At 36.3% G+C, this 19,869-nt stretch overlaps 1 protein-coding gene across 5 annotated transcripts in view; it reads right to left on the reverse strand.

The window, feature by feature from the left end:
* The window catches only part of LOC143258598 (serine/threonine-protein kinase 40-like), a 38,324-nt gene that overhangs the window by 9,323 nt on the left and 9,132 nt on the right, over positions 1-19,869 (reverse strand). For all 5 annotated transcript variants that reach the window (XM_076517791.1, XM_076517789.1, XM_076517792.1 and 2 more), the window contains 4 exons: positions 5,154-5,239; positions 4,440-4,574; positions 2,305-2,535; positions 1,534-1,702 (listed from right to left, as the gene is read on the reverse strand). In XM_076517791.1, coding sequence (XP_076373906.1) covers positions 1,534-1,702; positions 2,305-2,535; positions 4,440-4,574; positions 5,154-5,239 — 621 coding nt within the window. The remainder of the gene's footprint in view (positions 1-1,533; positions 1,703-2,304; positions 2,536-4,439; positions 4,575-5,153; positions 5,240-19,869) is intronic.

Raw genomic sequence — 19,869 nt, forward strand, 5'->3', positions numbered from 1 at the left:
TAAAGTCAAATAATGGGCTATCTTTGCCATGCCAATCTTGAGTATCAAAACCTGGTTTTTAAATTTGTAAATATTCAGAGTAACTGCTGAGTCACTGAAGAGGATGCCAATATAAAGGTAATTTACTTTCTAAACAATCTTTTATCGTTAATGGTAAATTCACTCTGAGTGTTGACATTATTTTAGATTAACCAAAGTCAAATTTTATAAAATGAGTTACTTTAGATATAAGAAAAAAATATTAACAAAACTTATAAAAGTTAGCTGAGAATAACAGAAGCCATTAGCAACTGACAAAGTAAAATAGTTATACTTTGTCATTATTAATAAATTACTTACATTAATGTAATATTATTTTCATTCAATGTTTTCAGAAAACTTACTAAATTTGTTATGCTGCTGCTATAACTAAATGCTATTTTTCTTGCCAACAGATGTTAAAGGTTTCTGAAAACACATGTTAGATATTCATTTAAACCTTCTATGAACATTTATTAAAAAGAAACTATTAATTATGTGTAGTCTACAGCTTCTAACTAAGCTAAAAACCTTGAAAACTGAATCCATTTTTCAAGTCTGAAGAAAACTTGGACACATTTCGGTTCTTCCATCATTCAACTGATAGTTATTTTCAAAAATAACTGAATGTTTCATTCAAGGTTTGACCTCTAACTTAACTATCAGCAACTAAAACAAAATAATAAGTAAAAAACAATTATCAACACCCTTAAACTCATAATAGTACACACCTATTTAAGTGTTATTGTTTTATTGCTTTTTTAACTGTTTTTAGCTAACTTTTTCCACCATAATATTTGGCAAATGTGAAGCTCATATTATCCTACTGAATTACATAATGCTCAGGCTAAAAGTTTTTTGCAAGCATATCTCATGAAAACCTTTTATTATTATTAAATTTCACCTGATCTTATCTAATCCAAACAGTTTCTGATATTTACATTAATTTTATATTTTATAATAATAAATACAGAATATCAATGAAAAACAAAAAGGCTACAAAAATTATGCTTTGCTTGAGCAATGACAACATTATAATGAAGAACTTATGTTAAGTTTTTTACTTCTTGGAGGGGTGGTAAATAAATTAGAGAAGAGGAGATGCTTAGAGAGCAAATATCACAAATTTCATACTCAGTGAAATTCAGGATCTTTTAAATATTGACTTATAAAATTAAGAACTTAAAACTTCCATAATGTTAAAATTTTTATTATTACCTACATTTTTATGTCAAGTTTATTCATATACTGTGACAAGAAAGTAGAGAAGTTAACTAACTCATAAAAACCTCCTGATATGCACTGAAAAAGGTGCCCATAGTGAAAGGGTTACTGGAAAAACTTTCAAAGATTCTTCTTTTCCATTTTATTATAATATTTTAATTGTTTCCATACTGTACATTATAGATGTAGAATGTACCAAATCCTTTTGTTTTTGGATAACAAAACTTTCTGAAAGTACACAGATTGTCACAAATAATTGTGTAACGATTAAATACCTAACCAAAAACATACCACTCAGAACATCAGGGCTGATGTAAGCAGGACTTCCACGTTGATCTTTAAGAAGATCATTTTCATTTAAAAGGTGTTTCCCCAAACAGAAATTTGTTATAGTTATTCTTCTAGTACGCTTATTTAGGACCATGTTACCTAGCTTCAGATCTCGATGGACAATGTTTCTCTGTAAAATAAAAAATTAATATCATGTGTCTTCTCCTCTAGATAAATATAATGTATTAAAGGGAATTTTATAAAATATTTTTATTTACTAATTCCCTAAAGTTTCATTATTCTTGTAATTTTGGAACAGGAACAAAATTAAGTAGAATCAGAAAATAATATATTCAAAAAACATAATAGATGTGCTATAAATGAAATATTCCTTATGTGAACTCCTTAGAGTCAACAAAACTTTTACTAACATCATAAGTTTCCAAACTATGTGTTGCAGCAAGTTGCTAAAGATGTCACAAGAGTTTCATCAAAGAATAATTAAAAATGTAAAAAACAACTCCACAAAAAATACTGCAAGTGGCAATGGAGGTATCATGCAAATCAAGGTAAGTGGATTAGGGTGTCATCAATAAAAAATTTTTGAAAGCACTTCCTTATACCATTTCCTTTTTGACCTTTAAGATAGAATATTTAGTGAAACTATTGCACTGATAGCTGATAAGTTATATAATTTTTCCTTATAATTTCTACTTCAGAACAGAGAAAAATTAAATATTTTTCATATATCATATTTGAAACTTCTGAATGAAAATGTACAGAACTACCTACTTGATGCAATGAGGCTACCACACGAACAACATCATGAAAAATAAAAACAGCTTCTTTCTCCGATAGCTTTTTTTCTTTTATGACATAATGTTGGAGGTTAACAAAATCTGCCGTCTGCATGCTGAAGGTGTGTGCACACAAACAATCCAAGACCAAACAGAGGCGCTTTTTGGTATGACCTGTGTACACCAACTCTCCAGTATGGAGTTCTTTTTCTTCCCATGCTTCATCCTGTTGTTAAAAAAAATACATCCTTAATTATTTGACATTTTCAGAGTATCGACAGAATAAAAAAAAAACAATTAATTCTTCATTCATGTGTTAGCTCATGGAGAAAAATAACATCAGAAGAAAAAGGTATAAAACTCATGGTTTACAATACACTATAAAGTTGTAATAATGTTCTCCTTTGTTGTCTTTGTATATCAAATAAAAGATAACATTTAACAAATATTAGTTAATCATTATAAAACAAAAAAAAACTGGTTTGTCTGTTTTGGAACTAACAAAGACAAATGTACAATGATCATTACAAAAAGCTGAATGCACTTTGTGGGGACAATCTGCATGAAGTAATACGTCATCAGTTCAAATGCGAGCTTTGGCCACAGATGACGCATTTAACATCTGAATATCTGATTGATGGCAACTTTTGGTTATTCAACAGATTATTAAGCCCACATACGTTTGAGACTGTATAAGATCCATCAACATGCGTAACCTAAGACCGACCTCGTCACCATTCATAAGTTTGTTACAATTGTGTACATATTCCCAGACTAGTTATAATCAACAATAGCTCATCCATTTTCACTGCAGAAGAAAACTTGATAATTATCTCACTAATTCAAATGTTAAAAAAAGTAATAATAATGTAACAAAAGTCAGAATAATTTTACTCATTTTCTCTTAATACCACTTCAATGTAACAAATAAAAGGAAAAAAATTAAATTCACTGATATAATTTCCCCAATGAGTAAAATATCCAAATAAAACCAAAAAGATTATACATTTACATGATCTGAGGTATACAACACCATTTTCATGTCATGTACTTTCAAGTTTGTCATAAAAACTAAAATTCTAACACCTAAGTTTTGCATCATAAGGATTAGTCTCACTTTCTCTATTTCCAACTTTTGTCAATGGGTACTTGTAGTCTGGGTTCAGCAACTTCTCTCCCTTAAGTTGCTCAATAAGTTATTCATTTAATATGTGACTACTTAATCACAAAAGCCTCCAATTATTCTGTAACCAATTAAAAGGTAGAATATAATAACAAGCAAAAAAAAAAGTAATTGTATTTAACTTGCATATATGGTGTATTAACACAGCTTTTATCAAACTGTTATGTTATACCAAGAACATCCAGAAATAAATACATATGTATGCTCATAGTTAAAGATAACACTTGGTAATCAATTACACAACACATAAATCAAAACATCAATAACAGAAAACACTACTATACACTTTGCATGTTTGCAAGTTGGAAAGAAATTCAATAAATTAAATTACAAGTGAAATGATAGAGTAAAAAACATTTTCATACTACTCTCACTACCAATTACACTCTAATAAATATTTATAACATATCTACATAATGAATTATTCAGTTTGTATATCTAGTCTACTTAACACATGAAACAAATCTTTAGTCAACTTTAAAACAGTATCTACTCATATATTTGTAACAATGAAAAGTTACAATCTAGATAACCATATTTAAAATTCAGGTTTAAACAATGGTTAAACAGCAACATCCATATACATTCACCTATGAAAATATGCAATATCTGTATGGTACCTTTACTGTACACTTTACTTTATATATCCATCTTATAATATTCTCTGAAATAGTTATATCTACACTGATTACAAACTGATAGTTTGCAAATGTTTTCCCAATTCTGAAAAGAAAAAATCTTTCACATCAAAATTCACACTATACATTTAAATACTTTAAATTTTTATTTAAATATAGAAAGCTAAAATATGCCAAAACTTTCTTATCTTGTAATTTTTAATTCCTTAACCAAATATAAATTGAAAAAGAATTACTCTTTAGATTGATAATTAATTCAGAAAGCAGATGTAAAATGTCTACCTCATGCTAAACAGTGTAAGCCCTTACCTTAAAGAGCCCATGATGATGTATTACACCTTTCTGGTCCAGAAGAAGGGACAGAAGTGAGTATTCAGTGTGTAACAGCATTTTGCCTTGACGATCATCTTGTGTTTCTTCCTGAGGATCTTGTAATGTAAGAATCTACAAAAAAAGTTCATAATTAACTTAGGCATAAACAAAGACTATACAGATAAATACAGAAAAAATGCATTGCACCAAATGAGAAATATTTTTTAAACACCATAACACAATCAGCAGCAAATAAAAGTGGTGTTAGTAGTAACAATGGAACTAAACATCTGAAAAATAATGTTATAAAAATTTCCTATGGACTGACCTAAAAATTAATAGTGCATAAAAAATGTTTTACATTATTGACTAGTCATATAATTACACGTGATTTCATCAGTTAACTATGTCGATAAAACTGTAGAATTTTAAACCAATTAGTTAAATTAAGATGTCTATGGACTGTATTCCCTTATCAACTTCTGGATGGTGCTTATAATTATTTTGCCTGCATTTTTAACTTATAAGAGCTTGAAACATATTTTTAATAATTATTTAGTACATTACATGGTACTTAAGCATATCCCATTGCCAGTGAATTAATGTAGTTTAAAAAATTAGCTTAAAAAGTAATTCACATATAACAGTTAAACAGTGCAATAAAAGTTGCACCTAAAAACCAGGAAAACTCTACATTTCCTCCTAACCTACCTTGACAGAATAAAAATCATCAGTTTTTTCTTTCCTTGCTAAACACTGAACAATGCTACGTACAGGAGAATTTCCAAGCCTTGGCCCTTACAAAAAAAAAGAACCTAATGTACTCAGGTCACAAAACAATTCAAAATATTTAAAGACTTTTTTTAAAATGAAGTAGTTGAGTTTTAATAATTTATTACAAATCAAAGTGCAAATTCAAATATTTTAATAACTGAAAAAAATCACTTTTTTGGAATGATATTAAAAAAAAATAGAAATAAACAAACTTAAATGAAACTATCTAACAAACTTAAACTTAAGCATTGTATAATATATAAATACAAAAGTGTAAAATAGCTCTCTCAGGAAAATATTTATTATAATAACAGTCAGAACACTATCAAATCAAAATAAAGAAATGTACCATGAGGTAATTATCAAAAATGAAAAACTACATATTTGTTTCAAATAATTTTTTTCTTTGACAGTTTTTATCATTTACAATCTCTCTCCTCTCTCTATCTTTCATTTATCACTAAGTTCATTAAATTGTAATTTGGTTGAAGAAGGGATGCAATTAAGTTAATTTCTTCAAATATCTTAAGACCATCATTCTTGATGATGAGAAACCCACATGTACCTCAATGCAGCTGGTATGAGTATTAACACTTTTACTGATAAGCAGAGAATGTTTTGACCTAAAACAGTTCGAACATTGTTCACAGGAAAGTTAACATTTTCCTAAATTGAAAATGTATTTCCAATAACACTTGCTTCCACTAACAATAAAGTTGTTTCTCAATATTCACTCTCCACCCACATTGCTTGTTCCAGTCTTTTATAACCTACTCAAATGCCCTTGGCACATTCTAATTTCTAAAATTCCCAACTAACTTCAATGCACTCTCCATCCAGGTACTGTACATAAGCACCTCGTTCAGGTAACGTAATCACTTTTAAGACATAAACCAGCTCTTAGTGGCAAAGTAGGACAGAAGTCTAAACAGATGTATTATTGGAAACACATTTTCAGTTTAGAAAAATGTTAACTTCTTAAACATATGTACCTCCACTGACAATATAGGTAGAATCCAACATTGAAAAGTTAAGGGGATGGTGCAGGCATGATCCATACAAAAAGCATCTGTGCAAAACAAGAGTGTATCAAAAGAAAAAGCACAAGTGTGGGAGAACTGTACTCCATCCAGAACAGGTATGCTTTTCACCTAAAACCCAGTTCCTGTAAAAAAGGTGGAATAGAATAAGCTGTCATTAGTGTAGGTCAGCCCAAACCAGATAGCTTAGGTTCCACAATGCAGGGTTGAAATTAAAGGTTCCATAGTACCTCTATCTCACATTGAACATATTTTGTTTGGTCAGATCCAAAACTATAGCCACAACTGGAAATCATGACAAGATAGTATGCAATACCAAAGTGGACAAAATTCTCTTCTCCACCTGAAAATGTCCAAAAGGCAACACCCCATGTATGAATTCACTCAATCAAAGGATCAGAAGTCATCTGGTCTGGAATTATGAACATTATCCTCACTACCAACCAAGTAGACAAGAAGTATTCTACTTTCCCCTGGAATTATGTAGAGGAAGTGGAACCTGTGCTCAACCATGGACCAAGGATGAGACCACTCTGTGTTTGGAATTATGAAGAGAAAGTGGACCTTCTTCCATGAACAATATAGGAAACCAATATTTATCAAAGTGGAGGATCATGCACATCTCAACTGGATAGTGTAGTGCCAACTTGAACCAGAATTATGAGTAGGCTCCATGAAGGCTAATATCACTCCAACTGACATCTGGATAAAATCTACAAATACCCTAGTTGGAAGGTCTCCAGCTTTGTCCTCTTCTTGAAAATTGGGGGAGCACACTAACACTCTGTAAGAAAAATCTGTCCAATACCCCAGTGACTAGTAACTGTGGGGTGGTAAAAACTCCCAAGCTCCACTATACAGGGGAGTTCTGAGGAACAGTGCTCTGGAAACTATCCAATATGTGAAATAGGTTCCCAACGTTTTTAAGTTCAAACCAACCCCAATTTATTCAACCTTAAGATCTGCAGGGATGAGCAGGGTTCCCTTTAGCTTTAATCACAATAGTCCTTAAGTGACAATCCACAATAATAGAGTAATATAGACCTGGGCGGTCTTATGGAACACTCCATTTCTACAGAGCCTGTTCCAACCTGTTGTAGTAATTATAGTGAAAGTAGTTGCTATTGTGGAATTAAAATTAAACAGCATACCTGCTTGGGCAATACTCACAACAGAGTGCAATCCAATGAAAACAAAAGGGACCCTGGAAATAAAAGAGAGTAGGAAGATAATTATCTCCAGTTAAAGGCAAACAACTGTGGTCAAATTAGCTACAGGGATAGTTAAAACCCTCAGAAGAGTAAGCTGCCATAGCATGCATGTAAAAAAATGGGAAAATATTAGAAAAAGTTCACATACCGGTCCACACAATGTTTTCCAGAGGGTAATTCACCTGAGTAGCTAATGACAAAGTATGACAAACCTGGAGAAATTTAACATGCAAAATATTCCTCTCCTGTAAAAATAATCTATTATAAGCCTTATAAATCAATTTACAAAGCCATCTGAATAGGATAATGGGAGATAAGTCATGAGAAATTGTATGATAACAATGAATAAACAACTGATTCCTATCACCTTTTGATCTTTTGTGGTTTATAGTGATCTGAGTAAGTAAGAGCCACATATAACATTTGAAGGCCCTGACAGAACATAACACAAGGTCATAATTGAATTGATCATAACGATGAGAAATGGCTAGTAAATAGGCTGGTGACAACAATCTTTCCCCTTCCCTTGGGAAGAAAAGATCTATCAAAGTAAAAAAGGTTGGTTGGTTGATTTAGTGTTTTATGACACAAAGCAGCTATGCTATCTGCACCAAATGTCCAGTAAAAAGGTAAAAGTAAATGTAGTAAAATTCATAAAAGGAGATGAAGGTAAAACAAAACAGCAATTAAAAAACATAAATAGCATAAAACCAATGTTGACATCTAGTCTACAATGTTAAGAGAGAAACCAGAGTAAAAAAAGTTGTAAAAGACTTTCTGTAGCATAATGATAATTATTATAACCTGCCAGGAAGATTAACAGGTAAGTACAAGAACCACCATCAGTCACCTGAAGTTGGTCTTTTCAGTCCTGGTTATGGGTTAAGTGTCATTACAGCCATTATCAAAAGGTAAAGTAAGAAAAGTGTTAAAAGACATGCAGCAAATTGTAATAATAACTCGCCAGAATGACTAACAGGTAGTTCAAATGGACAGTTCAAAGAGCAGCATTAGTCACCTGAAGTTGGCCTTTCCAGTCCTGGTGTTGAGTTATTTAATGTTACAGCCATTTTCTAATTTCAAATCAAACTAGAGAAATTGTGACTCTTAAAAGAAAACCACAATAAAAAAGGTTTAATTAAGAAATATAAAACTTAAATAACATTAAAAAGATTAATGGCCATTAAAAACCTAAAACCTTTATCAAGGTGAACTGTGTCACTGTCACCAATAACACTGTCTAATGTTATGGACAAACCTTGGGACAGAACATGTTTAAAATAGTGCCATCGTTCATAGTCGTAAAGATGGCAAGAAAGTAAAATGTGGTTTATAGTGATCTCAGTGTTACACAATCTACACATTAGTGCATCAGTTCCAGATAAAAGAAAACAATGAGTTAAAAAACTGTGACCAATGCGTAGTCTAGTCAGAACAACTTCTTCCTTCCAATCCTTACAGAAGCAAGATGGCCAAAGTCCAATGTAGGGTTTTATTTGGAAAAGCTTGTTTTCATATTGCTCACTCCAAGTCGGCTGCTAGCTGGCACTGACGAGCCTTGAATACAGGACCATAGTCCATGTATGGAATAGGCACAGTGGTGATAGCACCAGAACAGATAGATTTAGCTGCCGTGTCTGCAAGCTCATTCCTGTGAATACCAACATGGCCTGGTATCCAGAAAAACTGAATAGAAGTAGATGTTAATGAGAAACGGGCGAGTCGGTTTTGAATATCAGTGAGAACAGGGTGCGAGCCAACGTGAAGTGATTCCAGGGAAAGCAGAGAACTAAGCAAGTCAGTATAAATCGTGCAGTTCGAGTACTGCTTAGCTTCTATGTGATCCAGGGCAAGAGAAATGGTGTACAGTTCATCAGTGAACACACAAACTATAGAGGGGATCCTGCACCCAACCACCGAACTGCAACAAACCATTGCAGAGCCCACTGAATCACCTGATTTAGAACCATCTGTATAAATTGGAATGGAAAGATTGTTCAAAAGATGTTCAGTAAATAAAAGACGGTACTTCCAATCGAGTGTATCTGCTTTTCTCAGATGACTTAAAGGAAGATCACATTTGGAGACTGTAATGGGATGGGCTGACCAGTAGATTCTGCAATGCTATCTAAGGACAGACCCAATTCATACAACTGCACCTGGATGCAAAGGCCAAAAGGAGCAATGGCAGATCATCTGTTCTGAAAAAATATGGCCCACCGAGGAAGGAAAACACAACTCCAGGTGGGATGCTTTGGTAAGGAATAATGTTTTGAAGAATATAGTAAAGACAGTTGCAAATGGCAAAGGTGCAGAGAAGGTTTGTGAGATTCTACATATAAGCTGTGAACTGGGGAGGTGTGGAAAGTCCCAGTGCAGAGTCAAAGTCCTTGATGATGAATGGGGTCCAGCATCTTTAATGTCAAGGGTCTAGCAGTCCCATAGACCATTGATCCATAGTCGAGTTTTGATCAAATAAGAGCACGATATATCTTTAACATAGAACATCGATCCATTTATTTTTAATAAACATGGGTAAATGGCCACACAACCCATATATATGGAAATCTCGCAAAATGTCATACCTCCATGTTGTGTCATAAGCCTTCTCAATGCCAAAGGATATTGATACAAGATGTTGTTGTTTGAGAAAGGCTTCTCTGATTGACATTTTAAGTCAAATTAGGTGGTCCATGGTGGAGTACTGTCATCAGAACCCATACTGGGTGGGCAAGAGGAGGTTGTTTGATTCGAAAAACCAAACAAGATGAACATTAACCATCCTCTCTAAGGTCTTACAGAGATAGGTCGTCAAAGTAATTGGATGGTAGTTTGAAGGAATCTTGGGATCTTTCCCAGGCTTAGAGAAAGGTAAGATAATAGCCTGGCACCAGGGCATTAGGAAAAACATTCTCCTGCCAGATCCAGTTAAAAACAATTAGAAGAATATCAAGAGAAGCAAGAGTTAAATGGTGCAGAATGTCATAGTGTACAACATCTGATCCATCAGATATATACTGCCAGACCAATGAAGGGCCATTGTCAGTTACACCAGTGTAAAGGGAGGATTATAGTCAAAGAGACAGTCAGTTCGAAAGGAAACAGGTGAACACTTCGCCTGAGTCTTGATGGCTTCATCAAGAAGATGAAGGAACAAGCAGAAGTGCTAGATACCCAGCAAAAGCTTTTACCTAGAGTATCAGCGATGCTCCAGACATCAGCTACCTCCTTGCCAGAGAGTAAGATCGAGAGAGGGACAGAATTGTAATGCCCACTGACGTTTTGAACCCTGTCCCATATGACCTTGAAAATGGTGGTAGAAGATATGCTAGTTGTGAACTTAATCCAAGATTCCTTCTGGCTTTGACATCTTACCCACCTAGCATGTGCATGGAGCCTCTGGAAAGTGATGCAGTTTGAAAGCGTGGGATATCTACGGAAAGTATCCCAGGCCCGTTTTTGAGCCTTCTGTCCCTAGTGGATTATTGTTAACCCTCCATGAAAAATGGGAGAATAATGAAGGGGAGCAAACCAAGAGATCAATAGCAGTAAAGGAGTGACTAGGTGTGTGAAAATAAGTAGAAGAAACAGTATTGAAAAGAGAAAGGTTGTGATCAGAGAGCATACACTCTACAGAGCAACCCCTCCTATCAATATCAGTACTTCCTCAGAGAGGATGATGTCCACTAAAATCCCCCAGGATTAGGAAAGGGAGACAGCAACTGTTCAACAAAAGAATCAAGGTCCGATTGATCATGTCTCTCCAGGTGACAGGTAGAGAGAACGAACAGTGATGGTATGACCCAAGGAAACACGGATGGCTACGGCCTCCAAGGGTGTGTTGAGTGACAAAGACAGGGTGGGCACGTGCTGATCAACCAATAGTGCCACCCCTCCATATACTCGTCCATCACACAGCCTGTCATTTCTGTACAGAGAAAACTGCCGAAACGTGACTGTATTGGCAGGTTTCAGAAATGTTTCTTGTAAGGAAAGACATACAGGATAGTAGGAAGCAATCAGTGTTTTGATGTCATCCAGTTTAGAACGTAAACCTTGAAAGTTCCATTGTATCAAGGTGACCATATTTAATGATGCATAGACAAAGTGGCTGAAGAACCCTTCTGTTTACGACCACGTCTTTTTCCTTACTGTCCTTATTTGGGGGAAGTCTATCAACCTCCATGGATCCTGCCCTGGGTCGATTGGGCAGGTCTTTATTGTTAGAAGGGGATTCCAGTGACTGAGAATGCAAACGAATGATTGTTTTGCATCTTGGAGTGGGAGAAAAAGATGTATCTAAAGAAATGCCTGTATTTGAAACCAAAGGATGTGGATCTTGAGGTTTGTTGGAATGTATGGGAGGAACAGAGATGGGTGTAGAAGTTGATTCATTAACTTTTTAACCATGAAGGTCAAAACGCTTTTCATTTGTTTTGAGAATGATTCTCTTGAAGGCACAGAGAGATCTGTCTGCACTCCCACTGTAGTTGTAGAACGAAGTGCAGCAGCATATGTCTGAGATGAAGTGGTGGACAACAATTTCTGAGCCTCAGGATAACTAATGTTATGAGTCATTTTCAAATGCTGCACCTCTTTTTCCTTCAACCATTTAAGGCAAGAACAAAAGTAGGAAGGGTGAGAACCATTGCAGTTGACACAATATGGGTCCGTGTCACACTCCTAGGCATCATGGTCCTTACCACCATAACGAGCACATGTCAGGGAACCACAACATGATGTCTTTAAGTGGCCAAACCTCTGACATTGGAAACATTGGAGAGAGTTTGGAATGTACGGCCATACCCTGCAATTTAGATAACCTGCCTTGATGGGGGCAGGTGCACGTGGTAATGTAAATTTCAAAATGAGGATATCTGTCAGCAGTGTAACTCCATCTTTGTGAGTGGAGATGTGCCTCATTGCAGAAACTCCTTGACTGGAGAAACCAGCAAGAATCTCCGACTCGGGGATGTTCTTCAAATCTCTCTCAACAATAACTCCTCATGTTGAATTCAAGGTAGCATGAGGAGTAACCTCAATAAGTACATCCCCAAGTGCCTTTTAATTTAAGAGGAGTTTACTGTGGTGGGTTGTGGATGTTTCAACCAATATGTCTGCAGATCAAAGCTTCTTTACTAACTTTGAAGAGCCAGCAAGTCCCTCCAGTCCCTTCTGAATAAAAAAGGGGGACATTTGCCCTAAAGGTTTTTCTGAAAGAGAACGTAGGATGAGAAAATGAGGTACAACTGGTGGTACAGACATTGAAGATTGCTGATCAGAGTCTTCAAGACGTGGTTGTTTACCTGTTGACTGTTTTTCACTAGTTTTTTAAAGGTTTATTAGGAGAATCCATAGGAAAAGAAGAAAATTTCGGTGCCCACTGGAGTCCTACGAGGGGACTCACTACAATGTCAATCAAGGACACTGTAGCAACGCCAGGGTTTCGTGAGCACTATACCCAAACACCAGCATCAGACACAATGTTCACAACACCCATTGAGAACTTCCAACACTGGTACTTGGTTGACTCTAGCCTATGTGGACCAGCCGACTGACCCAAGAGGGGACACCCAAAGGCCATCCGTCTACAGGAATTCAAGGACAAAGTGGTGTGTTAGGGTTGTACCCCTCAACCACCAAGATCCTCTCCTCTCCTTCATGAGTTGCCATTCATGGCAAACACGTGGGTGGATATTTAGTCAGAACCTAGAGTAATAATCAAATCAGGGGAAAGCATACAAATGTAATCCTGTCCAGTCTTGACTGAACACATCTATTTCCAACACTTCAGGATGAAGTATTGGAGACCAAAACAACAGGTGTTGAGAATTACAATGAGTCCCAAAGACTGATTATTGAAGACAAGAACTGAGAACATATCCACTGAAAATCTTCATGATGTAGCATTCATTTGACAAAAAAAATCCAGCTGAACTGAGACAAGTGATCTGCAATAAAATTCATCACTCCTGGAATACAACATGCTAAGAGACTGATATGATGGAAATAAGCTCAGAAGTGATATTCCAAGTTATGAAAACAAAGGTCTTGAGAATAGGTGCCTCCTTGATGAGAAATCTGTGATATCACCATAGAATTGCCAAAATGGATTGTGACAGTTTTGAACTTCAATAGGAAGAGACTCTAAACCATTGCCTGGTATACTGCAAGTTCTTAAACATTGATTTGGAAGGTAAAAATAATCTTCTGTCCAAGTTCCTTGGAATTCCTAACCTCTAAGATAAGCTTCTCATCCATGAATAAATGTGCCTGCGAACAGTGTCTCTTGGAACAAAATGGTGGAATGAGTGCCCGAATAGTAGTGTTGTTCCAATCCAACCACCATTTGCAATCGATAATGTTGCTCCTGAATAAAAAGACATAATGATCTAAAGCAGTGGTTCTTAACCTGAGTTCAATCAAACCCCAGGGGTTCGGTGAGTCAGTCTCAGGAGTTCTGCAGAGGTCAAGACACACACACTGTGTGTGTCCGTTCCGTTCACCCCACTTGTATGATTCGTGACGTCATGCTCCACTTGGCCATCATTGGCTGTGGATGATCACGTCACATCACTTGGCCTTGATATCTGTGCTGTAGGGAACTTTGTGGGCTTAGCAGTCGACTTGAGACTGTAGTAATCCTGCATCATTTGTGATTTTTTTCCCAATCCCTTCATACTAACTATGTCGAGCAAAAACAGAAAGTGGTCTGACTAATACATCAGGGGTGTGGATCCTGGGGGGATGGGGATACATCCTCCCTTCATTTTAGGTGGGGGTATGGTGCATACAATCATCCCTCCCTACAGTTGGGTCTGTTGAATTGTTTTATTGCATCACACGCCTACAAATGTGTGTTTGTTCTTGTGATCCTCGTGTTCTTACCAATCGAATTACATAATTAGGCCTACATGTAGGCTTTTTCAGTAGCCAAAATGTACATCTTTAATATAAGCGTGCTTCTAAGCCTTTCGATCTAAGCGATAGTTCGTAAGTATCAGTCAGTAGGCCTAAGAATACATGCAAGGCTTGCAAGCACCATCACAGAATCTACCTACGTCTTGTGCGTAGTGTAAGATTAAGTAAAATTTTCATCACAACAGATTGAACAGAGCATGAAATTCATAAATATTACTCCCAAGCATCAACTCCTGTGATCTAGGTCTGGCAGGCCATTTGTAGCTTGTAGCTACATCAATCTTATGTGTATATTGTGCAGTTTTCCTATGCCATTTGTTCTTATGCATGTCTAGCCAGTTTTATTGTTGAATGCCTTACTCTCCTTAGCTGCCGAAGCCACTGACCATAATGTACGTTTAGTGTACAGTTAATGACAGGTTCGGGTTGCTCGGATCCAGACACACCCTACATCACCCCCCTCCGCTCCCTTTAGTCTGAGCATCGATTTTACAACAGGGCTCACTAGACCTGTGTTTGTGGCCCTCATTAATCCATGAAATTTCAGATTATCACTGCCCTCTAATAAAGTGCTAGTGCTTTATGGTAAAAGAAAAATATATTTTCTTATAGATAGTAAAAATATTGTATTTTCTTGTATAATTAAAACACAAAAGGAGTGATTTCAACAGCCTGAAGCCTCTACTTGAATTGTATTGCTAGTTTTTGTTTAGGTGTTTTTATTTAATAGACGTGCTTATAGACATTATATCACAACATGTTTGTCTTTTGATGAGCTTTATGAGGAATATAATATATTTGTGATTGTTTAAGTATTTTTCAAGAAACTTGCAATTACTTGTGTTGTAACTAGCACACATTATTGTCTCAGCGATGCCCAAATGGTCAGTCAGCTCGGTAGTCACTCTGAGGTTCGCAGGAACTAAACCGTGCATTCCAAGCAAAATCAGTGACAGTATCTGGCATGATTGAAGCATCTGCAATGACAATTGAGCATTTGCAGGTATTGCGAACAGAGAAAAATTACAAGATATTTGATGAAGCTGAGAAAAAGGTAACTTCCTTAGATCTGGTGCCTATTGAACTACCATGCATTCGCAGACCCCCCAGAAGGATCACAGATGATGGCTCAGCACACCATTCTGCAACAGTTAGAGATTACTACAGAAGCCAATATTATGAATTTGTGGACACAGTCACAGAAGATCTGACCACTAGATACAATGGAGACAACAATGACTTGAGGCAATACCTGGCACTTGAGAACATGATCACATCTGGCAAGATTAACAACTTGGTTATAAACTTCTATCCAGAAATTTCTGTACAACGGCTCGAGTTTCAGTTGCCCACGTTCAAAGGAACAACAAAAGCAGTATCTCTGAAAGGTGCGAAGGATGCTTACTGTAAAATGCATGAAACAAGCCAGCAGATGTTTAGTAAAGTGTTTCTTCTCATGAACATTTTGTTTGTATGTCCAGTATCCAGCTGCAAATGTGAATGCAGCTTTTCTGCAATAAGATAGTTGAAGACGTGGTTAAGGTCAACTATGTCTCAGTGCCGCCTCAAACATGTAGCAGTTTGCCACACTCACAAAGATAAGGTTGACAAGATAAATACAGAAGAGCTTATGAAAGAATTCATAAACAGATCATCACAATGAGGTCTACGTTTGGGAACATGTAGACTAGAGGACAAAATGAATCTTACTTCAATGAAAAGTATGAATAATTATGTGCTACATTGTATTGATGTGTAATTTTCAAGAGTTTGCAAAGACATTTTAATTATTTTTATCAAACAACATGAACAGTTTTTCAGTAGATATAAACTTATCAAGAGTAATTACTAATTTTATTAATATTTGAAAACATAATTCATGTAATGAAAGTTATTAGTAACCTTCTCAAGTATAATGGCCATCTTTTATACTGTGCAATGTGCAGAAATAAATTCATGTAGCAGTTAATTTGTGACACATTTACCTTTATTCTATTAACATTTTGAAAACTGTTCACAACACCTCACTTATATAAACCTACATGGAAACCTTGAAGTATCATGGCAACAAGATTACTCTGCAGTCGCATGTTTACAGCTTTCAGGTTCACGTAATCAGAGATTACCAATTTGCAAATTGAATAGTCCACATAAGTGGTTGCAAAAAATCATCACCCCCATTGGGTGTAAAAAATCTACGCCCCTGGAATACGTACAATATGGATTCACGTGTATAACGGAACATGATGGGAGTCAGCATCCTCAACGCATGATTTGCAATGCCAAGTTGAGCAATTCTAGTCTAGCACCGGCAAAACTAAGAGAACACTCCCTAAAGCTGCATGGAGATGGGAAGTACAAGAACACAAGGTAAAGAGAGCCAGGTTTGATGAAAAGGCTACTTTGGCTGTTCTCGGGCTTTGTATCCATCAACAAACCGATCATCACATCATCTTACAAAGTTGTGTTCTTGATCGCAAAGCAGGGCAAACCACACACTGTTGGTGAAGCACTCGTAAAACCAGCTGCGTTGAACATGGCAAATATCATGCTGGGAAAAGCTGCTGAAAATAAGTTATCTCAAATTCCTCTTTCAAATGATACCATCAGCAGCAGAATAGACGACATGAGCGACTACATCTTGGCTTAAGTAGTTGCAGATCTGATTTCAAGCCCAGCAAAATTCAGCCTTCAGCTCGATGAGATCACAGACGTTTCCAGTCTAAGCCAACTTGTTGTATTTGTGCCCTATGTGAAGAATGACGAGATAAAAAGATTTTTTTATTTTGTAAGCCTCCTACAACAACAACTAAGGCAGCCGATGTGAAGAAACTTGTGGATGACTTCTTCAGAGACAACGATCTTTCGTGGGATATGGTTTTTGCAGTTTGTTCGAACAGAACTCCAGCCATGTTGGGACGAAACTCTGGTTTTGGTGTGCTGGTGAAAGCCAATGCACCACATATCATTGTAACACACTGTGTTATGCACAGGCATGCACTGGCAACAAAAACCTTGCCTTTAAAACTGGCAAAAGTATTAAAAATTGTAGTGGAATGTGTGAACTTTGTGCAAAATTGTGCCCTGAAGCACCACATCTTCAAAAAGCTGTGTAATGAAATTGGCTATGAGTTCGAGGTACTTCTGTACCATTCTAACGTTCAGTGGTTATTCCGGAGAAAGGTGCTGAATCGTGTTTTTGTCATCAGCATAGAATTAGATGTTTTTGCAAGAGCACCAACGTTGTCATACAGATTGCTTCAAAAAATCTGAGTTCATTCTCATTTTGGCGTACATAGCCAATATCTTCAATGTTCTCAATCATCTCAATCAACAGATGCAGGGCGGTGGTGTCAACATCATCGAAGCGGAAGAAAACCTCAAGGATTTTCAAAAAAGCTATTATTATGAAAACGATGAACAGAGAATGATAAGTTTGCAAACTTTCCCCTGCTGGACGACTGTATAAGTAAAATCAAAGATGTGTCCAAAATCGGAGACATTTCTGTACCCGGGGAACTGAAGCAAGCAATTGCCATGCACTTAGATGAGCTTGCAAAATCTCTCGATGGATACTTCCCCACCAGAGAGTCATATCCAGCATGGATGAGACAGCCGTTGAACTTCAGCAGAACCAGGTTCAACAGTAACTTTTCAGAACAACAACGCTCTCAACGTTTTGGTGTCACCAAATTGTAGTGTACCCTCTTATTGCTATGAAAGCCCTTGAGATACTCATACCATTTGTTACAACATATCCTTGTGAGCAATCCTTTTCAAGAATAGTAGACATAAAAATGAAGAAAAAGAACAGACTTTGTTGTGAAAATGATATGAGAGTGGCACTTGCCATGGTGAAGCCGTGCATTTCTAAACTTGTCTCTGAAAGGCAAAAGTCACATTGAATTGCAGTAAATATTCATTGAGTTATGTTTTTGTTTTTGTGTAAAATTTATGTTTTGTTGATTTTGTTCCTTGAACACAGTGATATTGTGTGCAACTGATGCATGGTTCATTTTGTGCACTAATAAAATATCTACTTATGTTTTGACTTTGAAAAAAAATCATATTTTATTTTTCCAATTACAAAGGGTTCAGTAAATGCAAGTACAAAACTTCCGGGGTTCAGTACCTCCAACAAGGTTAAGAACCACTGATCTAAAGGATTGAAATGCATGATCCACAGGTTGCACTATGACCACTGAAGCGACCTTATGTTCTCATCATGAAGGAATGAGAGGGCTTGAGGAATGCTCACATCCCCAAAAGAGAGTGAACCATCTGAACAATAGGAGTAGGAGAGAGAAGTGAAAGTCTGCCTGCACTTTCCATAGCTTGAAGCCTAATGAGGGTTGGTTGAGCACAGCTTAAGCAAGTATTGAAAAACACACCCAGATGGACAAGATATTACTTTGTTAAGAGAATGGATTTCTCCAGTCTGATAACGAAGTTCGTTTTATGGTTTCTGACAGGAGAAACTGAGTGTTGTTTTGCTAAGTGACAGGATGGTGCCAGAAGAAACCAGTCATTCATATAATGAGGTGTGCAAAGGCACAAGGAATGTAGGTGACAAGGAAAAACTTGAAAAACTCTACAGAAGACACAAGATGCTAATACAAGACCAAAAAACAGAACCCAAAACTGCAGCACCTGACACTTGTGCACAAACTTGAGGAACCTCTAGGAAGAACCTGGTATGTGAATGAGGAGACTAGTGTTGGTAACAAAGTTGGTCACCCAGAGCTGTGGTACAAAGTGTCATTGTAGGTTGAGAAAAAGATTCCATTGTAAAGTAAGGCAGATCTAAAAATTAGTTGAGCCAAGATAGATTGATGATTGGATGCCAATCGCTTGTCCTCTTGGGTATAACAAATGAATGGGAATAAAATCCCAAAAGAATGAGATAAACCTTTTCTACTGCCCTTTGGATGAATAGCTCTCTAATGGACTAGAAACAAAGCTCCAGTCACCATGGATCTGTTGGAGGTGAAAAGTTAACAGCTTATACAGATAAAGGTGGAGGTGATGTAAAATGAATGACCAGCCTTGAAGTCAAAACATGTAGTAGCCAAGGATCCCTAGTGAAAGAATGCCAGATGTACAGTAAGTGATATAATTGTGGTCTCCCACCCACAGGATAAACACCAATGCCACTGCTGTCATCAGCCTCCCAGAACCAAAGATCCTCAAGCATAAGGAGAGACAATTATGAGAACCATGGTGGGGTTCGAAACATACAATGAGCTGGCACCCAAGTTACTGTCCAATGTTGAAGAAAACAATTTTAAGCAAATTATGAATGTGAATCCAATACATTGTTGAACTTCATTCAGCAATTCAGTGTTTTGTACTATCTCACAACACGCCACCACTGAAAGCTAATAAAACAGTGGAAAATCTATGGACTTAAAAATTATTATTAAAACCAAAAAGTTACATACAGATGGCTGGTTGTTTCAAATTACTCTTAATTTCTTTATT

Source organism: Tachypleus tridentatus, chromosome 8, assembly GCF_004210375.1.
Source record: "Tachypleus tridentatus isolate NWPU-2018 chromosome 8, ASM421037v1, whole genome shotgun sequence".
NCBI classification, from domain to species: Eukaryota; Metazoa; Arthropoda; class Merostomata; order Xiphosura; family Limulidae; genus Tachypleus; species Tachypleus tridentatus.